General features: G+C 42.0%; 1 protein-coding gene across 1 annotated transcript in view; it reads right to left on the reverse strand.

Annotated features, from left to right (window-relative positions):
- Positions 1 to 4,568: 4,568 nt before the first annotated feature.
- CSRP2BP (CSRP2 binding protein) overlaps positions 4,569 to 23,327 on the reverse strand; it is a 34,227-nt gene continuing 15,468 nt past the window's right edge. Inside the window, exons 5-10 of the mRNA XM_012657949.1 lie at positions 21,667 to 22,086; positions 20,962 to 21,530; positions 10,570 to 10,706; positions 9,427 to 9,602; positions 7,856 to 8,046; positions 4,569 to 5,170 (exon numbers count right to left, since the gene is read on the reverse strand). Of these exons, the coding sequence (XP_012513403.1) occupies positions 4,997 to 5,170; positions 7,856 to 8,046; positions 9,427 to 9,602; positions 10,570 to 10,706; positions 20,962 to 21,530; positions 21,667 to 22,086 (1,667 nt within the window). The 3' untranslated portion in view covers positions 4,569 to 4,996. The remainder of the gene's footprint in view (positions 5,171 to 7,855; positions 8,047 to 9,426; positions 9,603 to 10,569; positions 10,707 to 20,961; positions 21,531 to 21,666; positions 22,087 to 23,327) is intronic.

A 23,327-nucleotide genomic window follows, 5' to 3' on the forward strand; every position in this document is an offset into this window, starting at 1 on the left:
CCTGCAAATCTTCCCTCCACCAAATTCGTGGAGCTCAGTGGAGGAGTAGGACTCAGCTGCCAATAGCAGGACAAACCCTCCTTGAGAGGTCAGGAGGCTGTGTTACACTTGCTGTGGAAATGAGAGTGGAGAGGACAAGCAGGTGTCTCACCCGCTTTCTACACTGTTTCCAGGGATGCCCCAGGCCTGCTGGGTCCCCAAGGGCTTAGGCCTGGGCGCCCAGGCAGCCCTGAGTCTAATCTCCAGCTCTGCAGCAGGAAAAAGCAGGCTAGAACTACAGATGAACTCCCCACCTCCAGAAAGAGCCTGGGGAACCCTCTGCTAGGACCTCTTAATGGAAAGAACTTGCTTTGAAGCAGATTCACTTCTGCATGGAATATGGGGCAGCCCCTCCGTTGATGACCCTGCACTGTCTAGGGGAATTGGGAGTGTTTGCCTTCACCACGTGCTGGGACATTCCCAGACCAGAGTCCCCCGTGTCCTGTGGCTCTCTCTGGGGGATGGGCCCAGAGCCACTGTGAGAGGCAGGGAATCCTCAGCCAGCCCTGGAGGCTGTGAGCCCCTGACCCCACGTCCAAAGTTCTTCCTATGACTTCTCCAGCGAGAATGTCCCACTGCGCAGATGGGGAAGCTCAGCACACACACCACCGAGTGGGTGTAGGACAGTCTGGTGGAATTGGATGCCCTAAAGCCTAAGCTCTGGGCATCCTGTTTAAAGGTAGACCGGTTGATTACAAAAGCTTCTCACAGTGCAGGAAATTTACAAATAGAAGTAGACGGGAGGACTGTTTGCCTTTCCACCCCCACTGTCACCTGGAAGCACAGACAATCGCCTGTAAGGAGCTTCCCCATGTTAAGGCTGGGACTGAGCATGACTATTTTCACTTCATACCGATCCTCCCTCAGTTTGAATGCATTTTGCTTCATATATGTGAGTGTGTCTGTGTGTGTACATATATATGAAAAAACATAAAATAAAAAGTAGAACACGCCTGTGCTAACTGTCCTGGCTTTCTTTACCTCAAGGTCAGGCTTTTCCCTCCTTCCTCAGGTCTAGCCAGGCCCTCCCATCTGAGCTCAGGCTGCAGGCCTCTCCCACCCGCAGGGCACCTCCTGGCTCTGGGACCCCAACCCCTGGTCCTCTTCTTGTTCTGTGGCCCATCCTGGCTCTATGTCCCATCTCCTGACTACAAGAGCCCTCCTAGCTCTTTGACCCCTAATGGCTCTGTCACCAATCCTGGCCCGGGGTCACAGTCTAGCTCGGTGTCCCCTTCTAATTCTGAGGCCCCCCCTCCATGACACTCAGGCCCTTCCTGCCTCTGTGCCCCTCCTGGCCCTGAGGATGCTCTCAGACTTGAGGCCCCTCCTAGCCCTGTGTCCCCTCCTGGCCCTGAAGCCCCTCCTGGCTACGTGGCCTCTCCTGGCCATGTGAACTCCCCCATGGATCTGTGTCCCTGCCTAGATCTGATGCCCCCCTTTTCAAACCTGAGGCCCTTCCAGGCCCTGAGAATCCTCCTGGCCCTTAGACCCCTCTAGACTCTATGGCCCATCCTGGTTCTTTGTCCTCTAATGGCTCTGTGTCCCTTCCTGTCTCTGAGGTCCCTGCTTGCCCAGAGGCCCCTTCTGGCTCTATGACCCCTCCTGGTTCTAAGGCCAATCCAGGCTCTGTGTCTCCTCCCGGTCCTGAGGTTCCTTCTGGCTCTGTGACCCCTCATGACCCTGAGGAACCTCCTGGCTCTGAGGCTCCTTTTGGCTTTGTGGCCCCTTCTGGCCCTGAGGTCCTTCCAGGCTCTGAGACCTCCACCTGGCTCTGTGTCCTTTCCTGGCCTGAGCACCTCCTGACTCTATGAGGCCCCCTGTGGCTCTGTCCCTCCTGGCTCTGAGGACCCTCCTGGATATCTGACCCCCTTCTGCCTCTGTGTCACCTCCCCAGCTCTTTGACAAGCCCCCTCACCCCCCTGGCTCTGAGACCCTTTCTGGTGCTGTGTCCCTTCCTAGCCCTAGGCCTCTCTTGGCTTTGTGGTCCCTCCTGGCTTTTATTTAATATTAATACATTTTACCATAACTTCCTGCTATTAGCTATCTGAAGAATGTCCTTAACCAGTATAATGCACCCAAGCATTGTGGGGTTGGCCTGGCTGCTTCTCCCTAGGGCTGTAGTGGAGACCCCAAGCCTACATGCAGGGGGCAGTTCCAGGAAAGCTCCCAAGGCAATGTGTCTTTTAGGTGATGAAAACTTGCATAAAATATGTTAACTGCCTTTAAAAAATTCAAAATTATGTTTAAGTTCTCAAACATCCTGCTATAAACAGAACTCAACCACCATAGAAAAAGACTATGGGTAAATCATTACTTACACCATTGCTTCTGGTCACACTGCTACCCCTAGAGGGATCCCGAAGGCCCACCTGGCTACCACTGGCCAGACTCCCAAGGCGACAATCCAGACTCCTCAGGAACACACAACAAAAGACACCTCAGCTTTTTAAAACTCATGCTCACTTTTGTGGCATGAAAAAACAAGCCCTCCTCCTTACCTGAGATTCTGAAATTTCAAAGTAAATTATGACTGTAAATCCACCAAAACACGGTTCTTCCACACTCAGCCCCTACTGCTTACACTGTGAAGAATCACCTTTAGAGGACTAGTTCAGGGTTTATTACAGTGCAAGCCCAGGGGAAGGGCCAGAGAGGAAGGCAGATCAAAACCATGTATTGGGGCTGCCAAGCCCACCCTTGGGAAACGGCCATGCCTGGACACCCAAGCAGGGACTCGGGTGGGAGAGGGAAAGTCAGCTTTCCTCAGGCCCCCACTAAAGAGACAAAGACAAGTCCACTTCTCACCTTGTTCAGTCAGTCCACTGCACAACGGACACAACAGACAACCCACAATGTGGGACACTCCACAGGGCAACTGATTGGTTTCTGTGACAAATCAGTGGCAGGGGAATAATAAAGCAGGAGACTAGACACAGACTGTGGAGACAGGACAGTAAGTCACTCAAATGACACCTGCTTGGCCACTGATCCAAACAAACCAACTGTAAAAGGCATTTCTGAGACAATCCAGAAGGTATGACTACAGGTCAGCTACTAGATAATCCCAAAAATGCGTTCACTTTGTTACAGGAGGGATAATGGGCATTGAGGTTATGTAAGAAAATATCCGTATTTTTATGGAATTACCCACCTAAATAGTGGTGAAATTATGTATCTGAGATTTACTTTAAAATACTTCAGCAAAGAAACAAAAAGACAAATGAAGCAAATATGGCAGAATCTTGATAACTGTTGAATATGGATGATGGGGTTCTGTTGCATCATCTCTTTGTGTACGACTGAAAATTTTCATAATTAAAAAATGTAAAATAATGAGTCAATTAAAGCAATCACAGCTTTCCTCAGCTTCCTGAAGTTATGGAAACAATTGGAGACAATTGGTTCGGCCACCCTTCTCAACAACAAATGCTTGAAATTCACATGCAACAATCACAAGTTGGTTTGGAAATGTTGCTTCCACAATTTTAATTCATGGGGTTGCAATCCATTTTGCAAAACAAAACTGTCAAAGGTAGAAAGCTCTTGGGAGGGAGACAGGGAAAGAAAAACAAAGAAACGAGACTCTGCTGCTACCAGTTCCTCACACAAATGAAATGAAGCCTAAACTGTTTCCCCAGCTGACTGAACAATTTCCAAATTGTCTTAATGTGAGAGCTCAACGCATTCCCCCTTCAACAAAGGAATTGAAGCTGGCTGCAAGTACAGCCTCTTGATGCAAAATTTTAAATATGCATGACAGTTTTCTAGAGAGTATTCAGCTTTCTTTGGATTTTCAAAGCAATCCACATCCTAAAAAGTTAAGAACCACTGATCTTACTTGAAGAGGGTTTGAAAGGAAACTGACCATATGGAAGCTCTAGCCATGGTATTATAAGGAAAGCTTTTTATTTGACGACATCTGAAACTTTTGGAAATGTTCTTGCTGGATCCAAAACAAACTGATTGACAGTCTATCTCCAACACCTGCAAGCACACCAAACAGCCTGGCCCTACAGACAATACAGGGTATATCCACCGTAGGTTCTACTCATACCACCCAACCCTCCACTCTGAGGCGCAACTGTCCGGGGTGTGAGAATGGCCAGTGAAGGCTGAATGGCAGGCTGCTCAGCCGCACTAACCCCGAACCAACTTCACTGGCCATGGGAGAATGGGATCCTCCATTCCCAGGCCTAAGTGTCTGCGGGAGATGCTAACAGAGTAAGTAAAACAATGCGTTGACACAAACATTTATTTTTACTGATGATGACCAAAGTCAGCAAAAGAGACAACAAAACTTCAGTGCCCTAGAAGTCCTTCTGGACTGAATGACAACCCATCGATGGCTGGGAACAGGGCTGGAATCCCTGCATGAAATCATCTCATAATCTCTCATCATCCCAGGATAGGACAGTGCCTCTTGGGACTGCATGAATCTTTGTGTGTGTGTGTGTGTGTGTGTGTGTGTTTGTCTTTTTTTTTGTTTGTTTCTTGTTTCTAGGGATAGAGACAGGATCTCACTGTGCTCAGGCTGGTGTTGAACCCCTGAGCTGTAGCTATCCTCCCACCTCTGCATGAATCTTTTAATAGCTATCACACCTCATCCTTTAAGGTAGGACAGATTGTCTCTCACCAAGACTATCAACTGAGATGCTCTTTCACTCTTACAGATTGCCAGGTGGAAGGGGAGAGCAGCATCATTCAGTCTGAGTCAACTGCAGAGTCCAGGATGTTGGCTGGAGGCCTCCCCAGAAAGGACTAGAGAGTGATTTTGCTGAAGGGCTGCTCACTGCTCATTTCACCGCCCACCACTTTGCTCACCTTAGTTGAGAGGTCTGAAGGACTATAATCGCAGAGAACATTAGAAGCCACCATGAAATGAATCACTGCCTTTAGGTTGGGTGAAGAACCATTCTCTAATAGCATATGTGTTTCTCTGTTAAGGGCTATATTCACATCAGCGCCTGAGCCTCAGAAAGAATGCATGTTTACACTCTGTACTCTCCAACGGGTAATATTTATCATAAAAATCTAAAACATATTCTTCAGTCTTGAATCCAAACTTCTGGTATAGCAGCATGGCGGGGTTGCTTGCCGAGACGTGAAGGGTTACATCCTTGCCCATGCAGGTCTGCCAAAAGAGTGGAAAAACACAAGATGAAAATAGAAAGGCCTGAGGGAAAATGAGTAGGTGAAGAGAAACTCTTTTAAGTGTGAGTAGGTAGTTATGGAAATCAGAGAAATCAGAAACTGAGGCTGAGACACTACAACACCTAGCAACAGCTGGAAAATGAATGACATTTTGCTGCTGATCAAAACGTTCACAAGATTAAGGAAACTGATAGCATTCTGGACATTTTTGGTTTTCTTTTGTAAAGCAAAGGGCCAAGAGAGATATATTTTATTGCCGATTTTATTATTTTATTTATAATTCAATTACATTTAAACATGTCAAACACATCAATACCCAACACTATGACAACTCTGAAGAAGCAGAGAACAAAGTTATCTTATAACCTCTCAAAACTTGTAAAAATTCCCTTCCTAGACCAGCTAGAAAAGATGCTAAGCCTCATGCACAAATATAAAATATTACGAATTTAATTATCAAACCTGAGGACCAATAGACCCTCTGAGTTCCAAAGTCTACCCTCCATTCCTCTAAAACTGACAGAATTAGCTTCTTAGAACTGAGATTTCTATATTCAGCATTGGCCTAATCTTAGGGGAAAAGAGTAATAATCGTTCTGTCAACACAAGGCAAGTTTTTAGATGCTTTTAATTAGCCACACAGAATAAGGAATCCCAAAAGTCACATAAATTAAGGACTTATTTTTTAATGAGCAAGGCACTGAAATACTGAAGTTGATAAAGTCCTTGAGATTTATAATGCATGGTTCCCCTAGGCCTCTGTTTAAGAACTCCTCTGCCAAGGGCCATCTGACAGCTCCCTTAGTTTCTCTGCTTAAGTCACACTGTGTATCGAAAGACATTTTCAGGACAAAAGAGCACTACTAGTATATCAAGGACAGTCTGGGTATGGTGGCTCATGCCTGTAATACTAGCACTCAGGAAGGCCGAGGCAGAAGAATTGCTTGAGGTCAGGAGTTCAAGAAGAGACAAGAGCATGTGGTAAGTTTTTAAAGTAAACTTTGAGGGGTGATGTTAGTGTTCTTTAGATTGCAAGTATACATGGTCTAACCATGGCCAACACCAAGTACTACTGATTGAGCACCTCCTGTGTTTGGACCCTGGGGTGTATGGGCTGGCTGGGGGCAAGGTACCCACATACAAAGATGAATGACTCCTCCAACCACCCAGCAAACCTTCAGTAAGGACTGACTCTGCGCCAGGCCTTGTATTGGGCACCAATGACACACACATATTAAAGTACCATCCCTGCCCTATCCTCAGGCCCTTACTGGTAACAGATAAGGCAGAAAATTCTGTAAACATTCTACTAGGATACAGAGATGAATACAGAGTAGAGATCAATTCTGTGGGTGGGTGGGGCAGAGAAAGGGGGATGTGGTAGAAATGACTGAGATAGTCTCAGGAGAAAACAACAACACGAGGTAGCACATACTAATTACCCAGTGAGTGATTCACATAATCACAGACTGAGGAGAAAAAAAAAATTTTCTAGGAAGATGGTTCTCAAGGTTCCTGCCAACATTTGGGAATTATTAAGCAAGTTTCATTAAAAAATTAGAAAAACAACAATTTACCATCTCTATCCTCTCTTTAAAAGGAATCTTACCCACATAATATACAGTCCTCCATACTAAATGGCTTCTTGATAATAGTTACCAGAAAAATTCTGGGGGAAAAAAATCTTTGCATTTTTTTTATAGACATTAATATATGATATATTTTCTTTAAAGTGATACAAACATATCAACAGATGAATTATAATTCATTATTAGAATCAAGTCTTAGATGGTTCTTATCAGCTTAGCTTATACAGTGATAGTAAAAATGAAAAACAATCAGCAATAATAGAATAGGTACTACTTTTTTTTTTTTTTTGAGACAGAGCAGAGTCTTGCTCTAGTGTAAAAGCATAGAAATCAACCTTGATTTCTTTCTTCGCTTCGCATTTTTTTTGTGGAGTGACAGAGCAGAGTCTTGCTCTGTTACCCTGGGTAGAGTGCAGTGGGGTCATTATAGCTCACTGTAACCTCAAATTCCTGGACTCAAGTGATCCTCCTGCCTCAGCCTCCTGAATAGCTGGGACTACAGGCACGTGCCACCACACCCAGCTAATTTTTCTATTTTTTTTTTTTAGTAAAGACAGGGTCTCGCTCTTGCTCAGGCTGGTCTCCAATTCTCGAGTTCAAGCAATCCTCCTCCCTCGGCCTCCCGGAGTGCGAGGATTACAGGCGTGAGTCACCATGCATGGCCCATACTACTTATTGATACAGTTGTACTAAAATGTTTACAAATACCTAAAAAAAAGTAAAATCACAGTTCTACTCCCACTTGTCAGAGCTGTGACAGTGATGATTCTAAAAGCAGCAGCAGTTACTAACATGGATAGTACACATGCTTTAGGGTCTTACTTCTGATGTTTTCTCATTTTATTTATTGCACACGTTTACAAACTGGTTTCTCTGAACAATAATCATACTTTAGAGGGTCAGAGATTTCTGTCTGTGTGCTTTAATAACCTCATAAATGGTGATGACTGGCTTTCTTTCACACGGCAACCCATTCCCTTGGGCCGTGCTGGGAAGAACTAGCTCAGCTTTTGTTCCTCCTCCAAGTCTTTCAGGTGAACCCAGAGGCAAGATGGTAAATCATAAGCACAACTTACCTGAATCAGATGATAGATCATGAAAGTTGCAATTCCAGCTCTTCTCCATTCAGGATGGACAAACAGAAATGAAATGTAAGCTTCATTGTATTTCACATCGGGAACCATGAAGCCAAAGGCAATGATGACTTTTTTATAAAGGACAACAACACTGAAGTCTGGGTACTGCAGGCACTCAGACAGGTCAATGCCTAAAGAAAAGAAACAACAGAGAGTCAACCTGTGTGCCTTTTGGAATTAATGAACACCAAGCTTTTCAGTCTGTACCTATAGCTACACCTGCATGCTAAAAAAAAAAAACAAAACCAAAATTGGAGACAAAGTATCACCATAGATACCACACATTCAGATCATGAAAATAAAAATGAATTTTAGAAAATACTGAAATTAACATAGTCTTTCCTAAGTGCAAATGTTAAAAGAAGAGAGGCAGGATGGGTGGGCAGCAGTGCACAGGCTCAGAATTGGACATACCTGGCTTTGAACTCAGCCTCCTCTACCACATGTGTCACCTGGCACATTTCAAAACGTCTCAGGGCCTCAGTTTCTGCAACATGCCTAGGCCTGACAGAGTTGGGGTAAAGACCTCCTGGGAGTGCTCCTGTCACGTTCTTTACCCCATACACACACAGTTTATAAGCTTTCGCAGGAATGCTACCTTTCACAATAAAGAAGTAGAAAATGATTCTATGCATAATGTATGGAAGGCATCTAACATACGGGCAGGAAGCAGAGATGCTCCCAGAATGTTACTGTGGGCCCAGTACCACTCCTAAAAGAATGAGTACTGTCACCACATGCACTGTTACATGATTATCAGACAATAAAATGCCACAGCTCTAATCCTGATGAAATCTTTTATCTAATATCTGGAAGACATGTATTATTTCCTTTAGGCTTCAAAGTAGTGTGGGAAAACAGATCCATAAAGAACATGTTTATATTTACCAATTAAAATGTGTCCTTTATTAATACCTTTGCTCTTCAGAGACAATTTTGTTAAGGCTGATAAAATGACAAGTCATATTGGGTTTACTCTTATTCTCGAAGTCTGTGATTGGGGTATTTGACTTTATTTTTTTAATTTTAACAATACATTTTATTTAACTAAAATATCTAAAATATCACCATTAGTATTTGACTTTTTAAAAACACCTTTTGGCTATACTAACAGTCTCTAAGGAACAGCTAAATAAACAAAACATAAAGAATTACTAAGCCAAAAACAAGTGTCCAAACATGCCCAAGCTGCCAATCTGTGTATCTTTGATAGACATTACCTGGTATCTAAATATATGTAGAAGCAAAACAGGATGAATCTTTTATTCTGGAAGCAGAGACAAACAAGGGAGAGAAACAAAAACACTGTTTATTACTCTAATTGCTGGCTTCTTCTTGATTTTAGGAAAGCAAGAGGTATTTATATTTTAATATTTATATGTTTAGTGGAGACAAACTAACTAATCATATGAGTAAAGGTCTTAGGTCACATGACACACACTAATTTTAAAAAGTACTAGAATGAACTACACAGAAGAATGATCTGCTGGGTTTGAAAAGGGGGAACATACCAGGCCAGAAGAACTCCTGACACATAGAGTTGATCGTCGGGATGTGATTTGGCCGGACATAGCAGTAATCAAGAGGCGCGTCAGGCTCAGGTGTCCAGTGAGGGTCACTTCTGTGCAGGTGGGAGCGAATCTGTGACAGGAGCTGTAGTTTGGGTGGCTTTGTTTCATAATCACGCCTCCAGTACCACAGAAAATAAACAAATTCGAGTCAAGAACAATACCTAATATTATTCCTAGCTATTTGACTAACATAAACTCTTTGATCTGCTTGAAATTTTAAACTAATTGGTACTGCTTTACATGGGAGCTAGCTTGAATAAAACTGTAGATTTTCCTGGTATGAAATCTAAAATTTACTAACATTCATCAGGTCACGCCCCTCTATACCCACGAGGGACTGTACTAGGTGCCTTCATGAACAAAGTGAGGAAACAGAAACAGCATCGGATTCAACCTGAGGAGTGCTAAGACACAGGGATGCATCTCCAGTGCTTTTGGAGGACAGAAGAGGAGACATCCAACTTTGCTGGGCAGTTGAAGAACACCAAAGACAAGGTGAGCCTGGAGCAGGCTCACAAACTGCCTTTCAGTGTGTTTGTTCAGAAACGCAATGCCGAGCGTGAAGGGTCAGGGCCATTATGGAGCGGCAGAGCACCTGTGGGTGCAACAAAGGCAATAGAGGGCCCACTCGATCACAGTGCCAGACACTGCTAGGGGCCTCTCCAGCAAGCTCAGCTTCCATTTCACTGCCTGGACAATGAAACTCATTATTAGAAACTGGCCCAACATCTAGTCCAGATAGACTTAACTGTCTTGCCCATTTTTTCATTTCACAGGCTATCCTAAATATATACAACTTTAATATTTAAAATAAAACAATGATTATGATAATCACAAAGAAATCTAACAGTTAACTTATTCTTGCTTTTTAAGTTTCTTTCAAAGGACTGTGTTTTCTGCAAAAAAAGTACAGTTGAAACAAGCAAAGGATGAAACTGGAGATGGAGCACAGAACTCAGTCCTTGCTAATGCCTGTTCTCAGTTTTTGGTCTTTATTCTCACCAACAGGAGAACAAAGTACAGAAACTGCAATCATTATCCCTCATGACACAGTTTACATCACACCTCTTCTTCTTCATATACCTGATATAAGGTTTCAAGATCCGAGAAGTGTAAGGGCTGACAATACTTTGGTCCACAGCCATATCTTCTGATCCCACCAAACGATACAAAAACTTGGTGGTCTGGTGCCGAAATCCTTTCCTGGATGGCAAGGCAGTCTGTGTAAAAGCAACACTGGTTATATAGAAGTAAAATTACTCAGAGGATTGGTTAATTTCTATATATAATTAGTATGATATTTTTATGTGGCAGAAAAGTCTTTTTGCATTACCTATTTGGAAAGCTCAAGCTTCAATACAAAGTTTGTAGGCACCTTTGCAAAAAACTAGGTATGAAAAACTAACCCCAGTTGTAACAGCTTAAAAATCAAAATAATTTTTAAAATTTTGATGTTATTTAAAAATGTTAACTCATTTAAGTGAGCAAAATGCAGGACTGAACACTGGATTTATAGCCTCTTTAGGCTTTATTTTGTCCAATTACACCTTTAACCTATTCACTAAATATTAACCAGCACTAGTATCAAATGAGTGGCATGTATGGGTCATATAATCTGACCACTCTGTTATCCAAAGAGCCATAGGGGCCAATTACTGCTGTGCTTGTATACAGGTTTTTTGAAATACAGCTCTTTTCCAATGAATAAATTGGACAAAACTGGGAATGATGTAGATTATCATCCATAAAACAAATCTCAACAGCAGAGAGACCCTGCCAGAGGTTCAATGAGGATGGGGCATTTGTTCCTTAGGAGAGTATCCTAACAGTACTGGTGGATTCTATGCATTTCCTTTTGAACACCAAGAGCTGGACTGAAGATGTGCTGTTCTTCAGTGAGTGCCGCTCTAGGGCCCTCAGTCATGTAGCAACACAACATGTGCAATTAGGGTTTCATAGCAAAGAACTCAGATGGAAGATTAAAGGGAAAAGGCACATTTATAAAGTGGTTTGCCAAGGGTTGGATGAAGTTTAGAAACCTGAGTTGTTTTTGTGGAATCAGTTAGCTCTTAACCTAGAAAATAACTTCGTTGAAAGACGAGGAAGATTCCTTCCTTCACAACTTGTTCTCATACTTTCCCAAGCTGGACACCAAAATTTTCAAAAGCTAATTCTGAAATTCTTCCAAGCCTTAAAATATCAAAGTAAAATTCAAAGCTGTAGTATATACTTTTCAAATATGGCCACTAATAATTCCTCCCACCCCTGTAGGTATAAGTGGCTCCTCATATCAGAAGGCAGAGTCAATTTCCCTTCCTCTTGAATCTGGGTGGGCCTTGTGAATGGCTTTGACCAATCAAAAAGTGGCAGAAGTAACATTCTGGGACGTCCAAGGTCTTACTACGACTGGCAGCTTCCACATTTCTCCCTCTTGGAGTCCAGGTGCCATGCTGTCCCAGCTAGACCAGGGCATGACTAGAGGCCACATGGAGACAGGCTCTAGAAGAAGAAAAGCTCTCTTGATCATTCTAATCCCAACCCAGCTCCCAGGCAAATGCAGCACACAAGTGACCTCCAGCCCATGGAGTAGAAGAACCACCCAGCTGAGCACAAAAAATCCACAAAATCAGAAGAAACATTAAACAGTTATTGGTGTAAGCCACTAAGTTTTGGAGTGATATATAATGTAGCAACAGATAACTAAAACACCAGCCACTAAACTACTGGTGCAAAGAATGCTCTTTCTATCTGGTTAATGTCTCAAAGTGAGTCCTGAGGATCTCCACTGATATTATACAGATCCCCAACTTCTTCCCATCTCTCTGCTCTCACCCTAGTCTAAGCCACCCCAGGCCACCTTGGCCATCTCACTGCCTCCTGGTGGCCTCTCTGCTCCCACTCTTACCCCATACATGGTCTCCACACAGAAGCCAGATTCTTCCAGAAACACAAATTCACTTTCCTTGATCAAAACTCCTACATGGCTCCAAAACTCTTCACCTACAGCCTGCAGAATCCTGCAGGCTCTGGCCCCTGTCATTCTGTGGCCTCAATGCCTAGCACCCCATTCCTCTGTCGTCACCTAGTCCCAGCCACATACACATACCTTACTCCTGCCTTAGGTCCTACACCTGGGCCTTCAGCCCTGACCCTTTTTCACCCTGGCTCCTCCCTGTGAATCAGGACTTAATTCAAGAGCTACCACCACAGAGAGGCCATCCTGACCTCCAAGCACAGAGGGGTGCCCCTGCCCTTCACTCCACCCCCCTACAGCACTCACCTTGCATGAGTAATGCTGTTTGCTTGGCGAGCTAGTTACTATCATCTCCCTGCTCAAGGATGTCAGCTCCTTAAGGGACCTTCTCTGTCTCAATTCACTGTAGTATCTCCGGCTAGAATAGTGCTTGGCACATACTAAATATTCAACTTACGTCTGGTGAATGACAAAGTGGTGGGGAAGAAAAGCACCCCAAAGTCAAATAAGTGTGGAAAATGTTAAATGAGTTTCTTCAAACTTCTAGTTCTGAACAAATGGAGAGCTAGGTGGGCTGCTGGGTCCTGTGCCAAACCCAACCTGGGAGATACCACATGTTGAGAGGGAAGACGGAATACAAGGCTGGGAGAAAGCCCAGAGAGGTCAAAGGGCGTCAGGTACCAGTGAAGTAGCTGAGTGGAGAGAGCAGAGAAAGGGTCTGCCCCACAGATAGAGCCGGGGGCTGCCTGGTTATGCCACCTCCTCTCCCATACGTTTCTCTGGGAGAGGGAGATCACTGCCAATCAACTCTGCCAGCCAAGCGTCAGCTGGAGGGTGATGCCAGAGCAGTGCTGGAGCCTTTCTGAGGTAGAGGGCAAACCCCATTCTGGACAGCCCCTGAGCATTCCACAACCCCAGGCAGCATATGCAGAGGGAGGTAAAAAGCAGCGACTGGGCCAGAGGTCCTGGGGGTTCCCTGCGAGGCGAGGTTGCCTGATTGTGGAGAAAGGTGAGGACCGGAAGTGGATTCACCCAGAGCCTCCCATTTTACTAAACTTGCTGAGAGGGTCACAAGCTAGGAATTAGGCTTTTGCTCTTCCCCTCAGGTATATACTACCAGCAAAGGTAGCTGAAAACACTGAGGGGATATGAGCTCACGGGGAAAAAAAACTGACACTTGTAAATAAAGAGTTCAAGAAAGCAAAAGAAGGATAACAAACTAAACAAACTGTACAGGAAAAAGCAGAATTAATATACCGAACAGACAAGAATTTTTTAAAAAATATAATAAATAGTCATTGGGGAAGTACGAATTCAAACTACAATGAGATACCACTTCACACCCACTAGGATGGCTATCATCAAAAGACAGATAACAGCATGGAAAGGATGTGTGGAGAAATTAGAATCTTCATACATTGCTGGTAGGAATGTAAAATGGTGCAGCCACTTTGGAAGACAGTTTAACAGTTCTTCAAAAAGCCAAACATAGAGTTACCATTTGACCCAGCAATTCCCCTCCTAGCTCTACATCCAGAGAATAAAAATATATGTCCACACAAAAATATGTATAATATATAAATGCTGAGAGTAGATTATGTTCATGGCCAAAAGGTGGAGACAACCCAAATGTCCATCAACTAATGAACGGATAAATAAAACGTGGTCTATCCATACAATGGAATATCCATACAATGGTCTAGCCATAAAAAGGAATGAAGTATTAATACTAATATAAGCTACAACGTGGATGAATCTTGAAAACATCATGCTAAGTGAAAGAAGGTGATCACAAAAGGTCACATATTATGTTATTCTATTTATGTGAAATGTCCAGAATAGGTAAATTTACAGAGGCAGAAAGAGATTAATTAATGGGGTAGGGGTGGAGGTGGCGCTAGGAGCAGAGGGTTGAGTAGTAAAAGCTAACGAGGTCACGGTTCCTTTCCGGGGTTATAAAATGTTCTAAAATTGATTATGGTTCCACTCTGTGAATATACTAGAAACCACTGAATTGTACACTTTAAATGGGCGAATTGTAAGGTATATGAATTGTATCTCGATAAAGCTGTTACAAAAGAAAAAGATAGTAATAACTAGGCTCAAGGTAATGGAGGAGCCGGGAAACTGGAATGGGTTGCTATGAAGCATCTCACATTCATTAGCAGATATTGAACACATGATCACAGAAATAAAGCACTCAATTAGTGATGTTAGGGACAGGTCAAGGATTTCTTCAAAAAGGCAAAGGAAGAGAAGTAATGTTGCCAACATCCATATTAAGAGTCCAGAAGAAGAGGAAAATAATAAAGGAAGAATATATTTAAAGACATAATAATGAGGAATTTTCCCAGATTAAAGCAGCACATTAAGAGCAATTCTGGTTTCCAATCTGGTGTATAAAGAGCTTAGACATCATTACTCCATCCTAACTAGTAAAAAAAAAAAAGGCTAAACTGAAAAATCCACAACTACTCTTAGATCCGTAAGACAAATCCGCTGCCCCCAAAATTGAAGACAAACAGGCAGATACAGAGTGTCCCAACATACTGGAGTAGAATCCTGTGTAGGAACCCGTACCAGGGTAGGAAAACCTGCACTGTGACTGAAGAGTTGCTGGAGGGTTAACATGGACAAGTCTGATAAAAACTCCAGGGGGTCCAGTGTTAGGGGAAGCCCAACACTTTAATAAGTTTTATCTCCAGGAGTTAGACCAGGTTCTCACAGTGAGAAAAAGCCCCAAGTACTTCCAGTAGGAGGAGGAGGAGAAAAGGAATCATTCTGAAATATGACATAGCATTCTGTTCTTAACAATGCCTGCCCTCAGGAGGATTTATTTTACCAGGCCTAACCTACTGGGGCTTTATCAGAGCCTAGCCAACCTGCGGGAAGGAAAATACCCAACTCTGTCCCCTCTAGCCATCCTATTTCACCTAAATGGGAAGAAAACTGAGAAGCACTTACGAAGTTCATAGCCCAGAGCACAGGCTCACCGAAAGACTGACAACTACCCATAGAACTATAGAGGGTTCTCCCTCCCTGACACCTTACCACCACATTACCAAAGGCCTATCTAAAATAGTTCTGCTTACCCAGAACATCATGTTTGGCTTTCGACATAAAATTACAAGGCTACTAAACACAAAAAACACAGCTGGAAAACAGCAAATATCAGAACCAGACTCATATGTCAGAGATGTTGCAATTACTGAACTGGGAATTTAAAATACAGGTACATCTCAGAGATATTGTGGGTTCAGTTGCACATCACTGCAATACTGGGAACATTCTACGTTTTAGTAGCACAAATTTTTTGGTTTCCTAGTGTATATAAAAGTTATGTTTATACTATCTGTGGTCTATTAAATGTGCAATAGCATTATGTGTAAAATACCACTGTATATACATTAATTTAAAAATGCTTTATTGCTAAAAAAAAAAAAATGCTAACAATCATCTGAGCCTTCAGTGAGTTGTAATCTTTTTGCTGGTAGAGATTCTTGCCTTCATGTTGTTGGCTGCTGACTGATCAGGGTGGTGGTGGCTGAAGGCTGGGATAGTTGTGGCAATTTCTTAAAATAAGATAATAACAACAATGAAGTTTGTAGCATCGACTGACTCTTCCTTTCATGAAAGATTTCTCTGTAGCATGCAATGCCATTTGATAGCATTTTACCCACAGCAGGGCTTGTTCCAAAATTGGAGTCACTCCTCTCAAACCCCTGCCACTACTTTATTAACTAATTTTATGTAATATTCTAAATCCTTTGTTGTCACTTCAACAATATTCATAGCATCTTCAGTAGGGGTAGATTCCATCTCAAGAAACCACTTTCTTTGCTCATTCATAAGAAGCAACTCCTTATCTGTTCAAGTTTTATCATAAAGGTGCAGCAATTCAGTAACACCTCAGGCTACACTTCTAACTCTAGTCAGAATGCTATTTCCACCACATCTGCAGTCACTTCCTCCACTGATGTCTTGAATCCCTCAAAGTCATCTATGAGGGCTGGAATCAACTTCTTCCAAACTCTTGTGAATGTTGATATTTTGACCTCCTCCAAGAATCACAAATGTTCTTAAGAATGGCGAATCTTTTCCAGAATTTTTTCAATTTACTTTACCCAGATCCATCAGAGGAATCACTATCTATGGCAGCCATAGCCTTACAAAATGTATTTCTTAAATAGTAAGAACTGAAAGTCAAAATTACTCTTTGATCTATGGGCTATAGAATGAATGTTGTGTTAGCAGATATGAAAACAATATTAACTCCTTATACATCTTCATCAGAGCTCTCGGGTAACCAGGTGCATTGCCAACTAGTAGTAATATTTTAAAAGGAATCTTTTCTTCTGAGTAGCAGGTCTCAAAAGTGGGCTTAAAATTTCAGGAAGATACGCTGTCATCCAGACTTTGTTGTTCCATTTATAGAGCACAGGTAGTGTAGATTTAGAATAATTCTTAAATTCCCTAGGATTTTCAGAATGGTAAATGAGCATTAGCTTCAACTGAAAGTCACCAGCTGCATTAGTCTATAACAAGAGAGTCAGCCTGTCCTTTGAAGCCAGACATTGACTTCTCTCTTACTATGAAAGTCCTAGATGGCATCTTCCAATAGAAGGCTGTTTTGTCTACACTGAACATCTATAGTTTAGTGTAGCCACTTTTACCAATGATCTTAGCTAGATCTCCCGGGTAGCTTGCTACAGCTTCAACATCAGCACTTGCTGCTTCAGCTCACACTTTTATGTTATGGAAACAGCTTCCTTTCTTAAACCTTGTAAACCAACCTCGACTAGCACCCAACTTCTCTTCTGTAGCTTCCTCCTCTCTCTCAATCTTCATAGAACTGAAGAGAGTTAGGGTCTTGCTCAGGATTAGGTTTGCTTAAGGGAATGTTATGGCTAGTTTGATCTATCGAGATCACTCAAGTTTCCTCCATATCAGCAATAAGGCTGTTTGGCTTTCTTATTCGTATGTCCACTGGAGAAGCACTTTTAACCTTCTTCAAGAACTTTTCCTTTGCATTTACAACTTGGCTAACTGGTGCAAGAGGCCTATCTTTTGCTCTATCTCAGCTTTTGACATGCCTTTCTCACTAAACTTAATCATTTCTAGCTTTTGATTTAAAGTGAGAGACATGCAACTCTTCCTTTTACTTGAACAGTTAGTAGCCATTTCAAGGTTACTAAGTGACCCAATTTTAATATCATGTGTCAGAGAATAGAGAGGCCCAAGAAGAGGGAGAGAGACAGGGGAACGCCTGTTTGGTAGAGCAGTCAGAACATTACAATATTGATTAAGTTCCCCATCTTATATGGGCATGGTTCGTGGCACCCCAAAACAATTACAATAGTAACATCTAAGATCACTGATTACAGGCTACCATAACAGATATATTAACAATGAAAAAGGTTGAAATATGAGAATTATCAAAATGTGACACAGAGACACGAAGTGAGTACATGCTGTTGGAAAAATGGCACCAATTAGACTTACTTGATGCAAGGTTGCCACAAACCTCCAATTTGTAAAAAATGCAATGTCTGTGAAGTGCAATAAAGCACAATAAAACAAGGTATGCCTACGATTATGATTAGCATGTTAGGGGCTCTAATGGATGAAGTAGCCAGCACGCAAGAGCAGATGGGCAATTTAAACAAAGAGATGAAAATTCTAAGAAAAAAATAAAGAAGAAATGCTAGAAATCAAAAACATTGTAACAGAAATAAAGATTGCCTTTGATGACGGGCTCATGAGTAGACTGGACACAGCCGAGGAAAAGAAACTCTGAGCTTGAGGATATGTCAATAAAAACTTCCAAAACTGAAAAGCACAGGGGAAAAAAAGAAAACAAAAAATGAAACAGACTACCCAAAACCTGTGAGACAACTATAAAAGGTATAACGTACACATAATGGGAATGCCAGAAAGAAGAGAGAAACAAATAGAAGAAATATTTGAAGCAATGACTGAGAATATTCCCAAATTAATGTGAGACACCAAACCACACATCCAGGAAGCTCAGAGAACATCAAGCAGGATAAATGCCAACAAGAATACAAGAAAGATATTTCTGGGACGGGCGCGGTGGCTCACGCCTGTAATCCTAGCACTCTGGGAGGCCGAGGCGGGTGGATTGTTTGAGCTTAGGAGTTCAAAACCAGCCTGAGCAAGAGCGAGACTCCGTCTCTACTAAAATAGAAAGAAATTAATTGGACAACTAAAAATATATAGAAAAAATTAGCCAGGCATGCTGGCGCACGCCTGTAGTCCCAGCTACTCGGGAGGCTGAGGCAGAAGGATTCCTTGAACCCAGGAGTTTGAGGTTGCTGTGAGCTAGGCTGACGCCACAGCACTCTAGCCCGGGCAACACAGTGAGACTCTGTCTCCAAAAAAAAAAAGAAAGATATGTCTGACTAAAAGAGCAGAGTTGTCAAGCAAGATAAATAAGAGCAAAAAACACTTAAAATGTACTAATTAAAGATCAAAAACAAAGAAAAAATTTTCAAAGCTTCCAGGAGATGGGAGAATAAAACAAAGAGACCACCCACAAAGAAATAAGAATCAAATTGATACTAGGGCTCTTGCGAGCAATATTATATGTAAGATGATAATGAAGTTATAATTTCAAAATGTCGAAGGAACAACAAAAATCACAATTTTCTATACAGCTACGTTATCATTTAAATGCAAGAATGAAATGAAGATATACTTAGGCACAGAGGTTTTCAAAATTAACCTCAAAAATATTTAACCTCAAAAAGGCCATATTTTACAGAACTGTAAAAGTAGTCCAGCAAGAAATTGATCTAGGAAGAAACAATGGGAAGTAAGCGTGAATAGGTAATTTAGTAAAGTTTCTGTCACTTGAGCAAAGCAAAAGAAAAAGGACAGACCAGAGAATGCAAATTACTTAACAAACCAAAGAAAGCTGAAACCTAAGCTGGTGGTGAAGGAGCAGAATGATTTACAAAACACAGCCTAAGGAAAGCACAGCAATGAGAGGCATCAGGTACTATGGAAGCTGAGAGTGGGCAGTAGGACTATGGATTAAGAGGCTCTTTAAGAGGTTAAAGCCTCCAATTATACCACTACACCAATTACACTGTCCCCATGCAGTAAATGGTCTTTCCCTCAAGGGCAGACTGGACTTTGTGAAGAAGCTCAAGAGGGAGATTCTGCACACAGGTAGCCAAATGTGGGAGTACTGTTCCGAAGACAGGGAGATTCGGTAGAAGTTTACTTACTTAATTGTAGGCTCCTGGCCCCTCCCCACTTGACTCCTAGAATGCAGGAAAGTTAATACTGTACTTCCCAGGAAAGAAGGGAAATAGGAGGAAAAAAGAAAATGAATAGGATCCATCTAGAGTAGTGAGCTTGGCAAACTACAGCCCATTGCCATTTTAGTAGATAAAGTTTTACTGCAACACAGCCAAACCATTCGCTATGGCTGCTTTCCTGTCACGACAGCAGAGTTGAGTAGTTCCAACTGAGTATGCGGCCCGCAAAGCCTAAAATATTTACTCTCTGGTCCTTTACAGAAAAAGTTTGCCAACCCTTGGTCTACAGGGCCCAATATCCAAACAAGGGAGTTCTAAAATGAGAGAACAGAGAAAATAGACGACAGGAAATTAACACTTTTCAGAACTCAGGAAGGAGAGTTTCAAACTGAAAGGGCCCACACACCACATGCCCAGCACAAGGAAACAAAGAAGCCCCACATATGGTGTATAGCTGAATAATACCAGAACACTGGCAATAAAGAAAAGATCCCACTAGTGTCCAGAAAAGAAATAAAAATGTGCAAGGACTCCAAACAGGCAATTCACAGACAGATAAACAACCAAGAAACCTAAAAAACGTTTAACCTCACCTGTAATCAAAGTATTGTAAATAAAAAACAAGATTTCACTTATAGCCATCTGATTAGCAAAACTTATAGGCAGGTTAGTATTAACTGCTAGCAAAGATGGAGACCTGTTGTTACCCCTAGTGGGAGGGTATATGCCGGCAATTCTTTGTGGAATTGTTCCCAGGAGCATTCACAAAACTTGGGTTCCACTGACACCACACTGATCCCCTAGCTGCTATTTCTTCACGTTGTCCCCTAACTACATAGCTGTGTATACACCTTCAGATCCTGCTCACCACAGTATCCAGTACATTGTATGTCCTCAACAAATCTGTCAATCAAAGCTATGACACACAGCATGTACAGCTACCCACAGAGACTGAGAGCTATAAAGAAAACTTCTAGGTTATATCTTGAATGCCCAAGGGAAAAGAAAAGCCCAGATGTATTAAGGAACATTTATACTGAACAAATTCAAAAAATAAAGCCCAATAATTTTTGTATTTTTCTCCCTTGCTCTTTTCTTCTCTCTCCCCAAATTACTCATAATTTTAAGTTACAGCATAAACATGTCTACTGCCTGGTGCTGCCTGCCCTACCTCCACTTCTGCCCCCAACGGATTTAGAGCGTGTACACATTCACCTGGTATCGGTCAAGGATTCTGAAGTCCTGGCAGGTAGTTCGGTACGTGGCTTGTCCAGCTGGAAGCCTAGAAACTCCTCCTTCTTTGGCTCCATAAATCCCATCAACTAACAGAAGAGCAGCATTAACAACTTGATCCAAGTCAAAAAGTGGTAATCCCCTATCCCTTTTCGCTTGTCTGACAATCAGTTTCCGCTTCAGTCTCCGAGCTTCTGGTGTCATGGCAACAGCACTGGGACAAGCTTCCAGCCTCTTGAGAAGCAGCTTTTCCTCATAGATGCTCACAGGAGTATACTTGGGCCCTTTAGGTTTCGTGTCCTTCTCTAGTTGAGGCTTCCTCTTTTCTCGAGCCCTTGTTTGCAAAGATGTGTTTGAATCTGTGTCTTCGCTGTCCATGTCCATCCTGTCGGGCTTTTCCTCCTCACTCTCTACCTCCTGCTTTATCTGTTCAGGTCCTCTGACCTTCTTTCTGCCCCCAACCACTGACCCAGAAGCTGCTGCCCCAGCTGGGGGTGGGACATACTCCATCCCTGGGTCTATGACTCCGTCGCCTTCCATCTCATCATCATCTGTGCAGAGCATAAAACAGTGTCATCAAGACACAGGAAAGAAGAAATGCAGAGCACACAGCCCACGGGTGAACACTTACACATTTACATCATGGCCCATACCCAAAATAAAAGACCAAAGCAAGGGAAGCCTTACCATGAAACAAAGCTTGTGGGGGCATCACATCTGGAATCAGATCTGCTTCTGAAAGCAAGCTAGGCGTGGCAGAATGAGAGGCCGGCGTCCCAGGGGCAGAGAAATCCAGAGATGGAGAAGGAGATGGGCTTGTCAGTGGGGTTCGGTCAGAGGAGCTCAATGATGAAAAGTCAATCACTTCTCCTTTTTCAAGAATCACATCCGGCCGGCGGCCACGGCTTATAAATTTTACAGGGGTAGAACACGTGCTCCTGTCAAGAAAGCCAGCTGCTTCCTTCTGGGCTCTTCTAATGTCTTTAGCTTCCTGAGTTCGAGATCTTTTCTCTTTTAATTCCATGGCAGATTCCACAGGATTCCGACTTGCCCGTTTTCTAAGTCCCTCAACAGTAATGATTGGATCTAGAGCTGGTTTTGAGGCTGCTAAAAGAGAATAAATACAGGTTGAATAATCCCTTTTCCAAAATGCTTGGGACCAAGGAAGTATGTCTTGGATTTCAGATTTTTTTAGATTTTGGAATATCTGCATTATAGTTACCAGTTGAGCATCCCAAATCCAGAAATCTGAAATCCAAAATGCTCCAGTGAAATATCCTTTCCTTTGAGCATCATGTGGGCACTCAAAAAGTTTCAGATTTCAGAGCATTCTGGATTTTGAATTTTTGGATTTGGGATGCTCAACCAGTATCTAAATTTTAAAATAACTACTCAACTGGAGCTTCACTTGCTAATTATAGTGAGCTTAGTATCATGTTCAATATAGAGAAATGTTCACTGAATGCCTTAAACTAAAAGACTTAAATATCTCTTAAGGAATAAGAAGTTATAATGTGTAATAAATTTAAACAAATACTATCTTTTACCTACTAGAAGTGATAAACATTAAAAGTCTGGTAATGCTCAGCAAGAGTATGGGGATATGGGCATTTTCATTTCTTTTAGTATGACATAAATTTTATTACAGCTTCTTGCAGGGTACTTTGGCAATACTAATTAAAATTTTGAATGAATATGCCCTTTGATACAGCAATTCTGTTTCCAGGAATTTATCACAATTTTCACATGTACACAAATTTGTACAATTATAGCATTGTTTAAAATAACAATAAAAGGTAGAAACAACCAAAATGTCCATCGATAGGGGAATGGTTTGATAATTTATCATACAGCCATATACTGAATGCAATGAAATAAAATAGATCTACATGCATGGTTATGAAAAAATGTCCAAGGTATATTGGAAAGTGGTGGGAAAATGGAGAACAAGTATTATAGTATGGGTCTGTTTACACTTTTTTTAAAAAAATAAGAAAATGCTTAAATATGCAAAGATCATTTCTAAAAGTATTCATGAAAGACAACAGTGGTCACTCTAGGAAGCGAAACTGCAGGCAGGGGGCCAGAGGAGGTAACTTTCAGACTTTATAGCCTTAAATACTATTTGATCTTTTCCCAATTATATTTTTAAAAATTTAAAAGTTCATTAAAACTTTTTTGATTAAAAAAACAGATTAATGTGTGATAGCAAGGAGTTACTGCTAATTTTTTTAAAATGTGAAAGTAATATTAGGCTGAGGCTGCAAAAAGCCATCCTTATCTCTTAGAAATACATACAAAAATATTTAAGAAGAAATGTTGATGCCTGGGATTTCCTTCTAAATAAT

The sequence above is a fragment of the Propithecus coquereli genome, unplaced genomic scaffold (genome assembly GCF_000956105.1).
Source record: "Propithecus coquereli isolate 6110/MARCELLA unplaced genomic scaffold, Pcoq_1.0 Scaffold566, whole genome shotgun sequence".
Taxonomy (NCBI): Eukaryota; Metazoa; Chordata; class Mammalia; order Primates; family Indriidae; genus Propithecus; species Propithecus coquereli.